Source organism: Cyprinodon variegatus, unplaced genomic scaffold, assembly GCF_000732505.1.
Source record: "Cyprinodon variegatus isolate N-32 unplaced genomic scaffold, C_variegatus-1.0 Scaffold312, whole genome shotgun sequence".
In the NCBI taxonomy this organism is placed as follows: Eukaryota; Metazoa; Chordata; class Actinopteri; order Cyprinodontiformes; family Cyprinodontidae; genus Cyprinodon; species Cyprinodon variegatus.
The window spans coordinates 26139-29829 of record NW_015150765.1 but is presented as its reverse complement, the minus strand read 5'-3'; the positions used below and the strand labels follow the sequence as shown (position 1 = coordinate 29829).

At 47.6% G+C, this 3691-nt stretch overlaps 1 protein-coding gene across 1 annotated transcript in view; it reads right to left on the bottom strand.

The window, feature by feature from the left end:
* Positions 1–3691, bottom strand: part of chd1 (chromodomain helicase DNA binding protein 1) — an 18352-nt gene that overhangs the window by 3037 nt on the left and 11624 nt on the right. The window contains exons 13-21 of the mRNA XM_015384412.1: positions 2808–2965; positions 2690–2731; positions 2478–2611; positions 1599–1737; positions 1244–1394; positions 988–1110; positions 770–913; positions 483–698; positions 288–407 (exon numbers count right to left, since the gene is read on the bottom strand). Of these exons, the coding sequence (XP_015239898.1) occupies positions 288–407; positions 483–698; positions 770–913; positions 988–1110; positions 1244–1394; positions 1599–1737; positions 2478–2611; positions 2690–2731; positions 2808–2965 (1227 nt within the window). The remainder of the gene's footprint in view (positions 1–287; positions 408–482; positions 699–769; positions 914–987; positions 1111–1243; positions 1395–1598; positions 1738–2477; positions 2612–2689; positions 2732–2807; positions 2966–3691) is intronic.

The window sequence follows — 3691 nt, the reverse complement described above, 5'->3', positions numbered from 1 at the left end:
GCCTCAAACTGTCAGATAATAATGGCGTCGATAATAGATCTGATTCATCTTTTATCAAACTCCAGAAAACTAAATGTAGATTGGTTTGATATCTGACACCCAGAGCTATGAAAATAATGAAGTCATAGAATAAAAGAGAGGAATGCTGGAATATTTGTTCTGGAGCAGTTTTGGGTGTGGATCTGAAGGAGGTCTGCGCCGTCTGTTTAAGGCAGCGACCTCAGACGGCGTCTGTCAGCGGTCAGAGGGAACCAACCCGTCCTGCAGCAGGACCAGGATCAACGTACCACGCTGAAGGTCCTCTGGTCCAGCTCCTCGGCCTCCTCGCACACAGACAGGCTCTCCGCAGCGCTGGGAGCGCTGGACGCCTTCTTGGTCCGATCTCGTACCTCAGTCTTTACTTCGATCTGATGGAGACAGAAAACCTGGTTTCATTTCACCGACTCTGGTTCTTCATTCAGTCCTTGAAGATCTTTCCTCACCTTCTCTTCGTCGTCCTCCTGTTTCTGAACGGGATCAAAAAGCTTCATTTCTCTCCTGTCCTTCAGGTCACAGCCGTCAGCCTTCTCCTTCTTCTCCTCCCTCTCTTTGTCATCCTTCTCTTCTGATGAGGAAGCGTCGTGCTGATGCTCCTCCTCCTCCTCCTCCTCCTCCTCCTCTCCCTGACTGCGTTTGCTCGCAGCCTTTCCTGCCATCTTCTAAAGCGGGAATTCATGTTACATTGGAACCCGCTCCGTGGAAGGCCGGACTGATAGGGAGCAGATTTTACCTTTTCCAGATCAAACTCGTTCTCATCCTCGGACCTCTTGTCTGACGTCAGGTCTGAAGACGGACTCTTCATGGCTTCCTCGCCCTTTCCTGATTTCAGAGCTTTGCTGATTTTCCTCCTGGGTTTCCTCTTGCGTGAGTTAGCCTGAAACCACAGAGACATCTGAGATGAGCAGGCAGCCAGGCTGAGGATGAAAATGAGGATGAGGAGGGCCGCACCGCTCCAGCCTGCTTCTGGGCCTCCTTCTTGGCCAGGTCCTTGCTCAGTAGCTTGATGAGGTAGTCGGCTCTGGCTTGGAGCTGCTTGGCCTGCGGCTTCTTGTCAGGATCATCTGGTAACAGCTGGATTAGGAGGGATTATAAAGGAGGCATTAGTCACATTTTCTTCTTTTTCAATACACAATCTGTTCATTCACACTGCTGGGAGCAGACCGCTGCTCTGGAGCCCCCCCCCCTCCAGGAGTCATGGACTCACCTTGTGTGTGAGGTTGAGGTCGGGGTCCATCTTGATCATCTCCCAGCTGCCGTAACCGTATTCATAGATCCCAATCAGCAGACTGGAGTCGTCCTCCTTCCCCCAGTCGATGTCAAAGTGCGCCGCCTTGGAGTGACACGGGATCATGTACCTGCAGTAGCAACAAGCTAACTGTTAGCTCTAGGCCTCAAAGTCTGACCTGCCGTTATTTAATAAATCAAGGATATGATAACCTCATCATAATAAATAATCAAAACAGCTTTCATCTCAGCCCTAACTTTCAATCATGTTTCACAGGTCTGGCTCCGCCCACTTAGGGGGCGGGGCCAAGCCTTGCTTTCAGAGTCAGGCTTACTTCTTTCTCTCCTCGGGGTCGGCGGGGATGGCCTTATGAAGAGGAGCCAGTTCCTCTTCATGGGAGATGACCAGCTTGGCGTTCACCTGGACCCCAGAGATCCGGAACGTCGGACCTTTAACTTTTCCTCGTCTTCCTGCTGATCGTCACAAACAAAGGAGAAGAACAACGTGAGAAGTTCTAGAAACAACCAACGGCTTCAGGTTATAGAAAAACTGCTACTAGATGTTGTCCAGAGTCAACTGAACCGGAACCGCCGGCCGCCGTAGCCCAGAGTGGACCGGAAGCGCCGGAGCCCAGACTCGACGGTATCGCTGGAGCTGTGGGACTGCATGTTGTCGGGATATAGTTGCAGCTATGCAGCAACATCCCGAGTCAGAGAGACGTTAACAGACACATTGGCACATTTCGCCACATGACTGCGTCCCCCGTTTCACCACCATCACATGGTGAAGTTTGTTTCCTGATCCAGAAGGTTCTGGAACAGCTTCTTCCCCACCGCCATCAGACTGATGAATTGTTGTATAAAATGGGTTATTTTATTTATAAAAAAAAAAAAATATGTTTACAACTGTAAACATACAGTCATATGTTTATATTACTATGTTTTAATGTATTTATTACTGTTTTCAAGGCTTCAAAAATGAAACTGTCCAGAGCTGTTTTAAACAAAATGTCTTTTTGTTGACACTTGTGTATAGAAAATGACTAAATAAATGTGTCATTGGACCAATAAACACAAATAAAAGCAACTAACCCGATGAGTGGCGGTTAAATGAAGAGCAGGAACACAGACGCTGGTAGAACTGGGTCGACAGAACCTTTAACTGGTTGACTGATCTACAGCTCCTCCATCTTTAGGGGAAACTGGAGGATTACCTGACGCCTTTTCTGGACCACAGGGGTTTTCACGTAGTGTCCTCAGACATCCGTTATGGACAGTCTCTGCCAGGCGTTTCAGGTCATGTTCCGATTTATCCACCAGCTCAGCATCACGGGCGATGGCGTCCAGCCTGAGAGAGACAGCAGGAACGGGCGTTAACATCTGCTCAGCCGGAGGGGTCTACAGGTCATCAGCTGCTGCAGCTCACCTTTCCAGAGGGCCTCCAAACTTCTTGTAACTCTTCACAAACCTGCAGGATCCAAAGATACGTGGAAGTCAAAGCGGCATCAGGTGAGAGCAGCAGAAGCCCTGAAGCAAAGACTCACCTGCGGATCTCTGCGTCTGTAAAACCTTTGATGTTTTCCCGTGGAATGGTCCGGGGTCGCCCGCGTTTCTTTGGTCTCTTTCGGTCTGAGTTGGAGTCGCTGTCCGAGCCTGAATATCTCCTGTTCCTGCTCTGCCGTCTGTCAGAGTTGAAGCTTATCTGCCAAAACAGAAAGATGTTAGAGAGGAGCCCCCTCGGTCCACTCATGGACGACCCGTCTGTTTCTATAGCAACCGTTTACATCAACTCACTTCACTGAAGGAATTAATCAGCCAGTGATGTTTTATCAACCAGTAAGACATTTTTTCATGAACACAATAGAGAGAACTGAGGAGAGTCGTGGTGAGAGTTTTCATTGACTAAAAAATGATCAGGTTGTCTGTCAGATGTTTAAATGCATCATTGAGCTGTAATCTGCAAAGTAGCTGCATCATGTTTGGCCACGCCCCCACCTGGCATGCAGCTCTCCTCATGCTGCATGACCTCAGATGGATCATGCTCTCGCTACTTAATAAACTAGATATGGCTGATCATCCTCTGCCAATCAAGATCTTATTTCTTCCAGCTCACCAGAGGCGATTCTAAACATTCTTTCATTTCTACCAAATCGAATCCCTCAATTAGATCCAAAGGAAATATTTCATTGAATTCTGTTTATCTCTGAATAAAGATCCAGATGAAAAATTACAGAGACCTTTGAATCTTTCTCTCTCATTGTTCTCGTTTCTATCTGAAGATTTTTGTTCACATATTGAAATGTAGGTCAGGGTTGCCATGGCATCACAAGGTAAATATGGAGGTTCTTTCTTCCCAAAGTAGAAAGAAGAATGTTTTTGTTCTTTGAATCATGCATTACACACAGATCAATAAAACTGCTCCAATAAG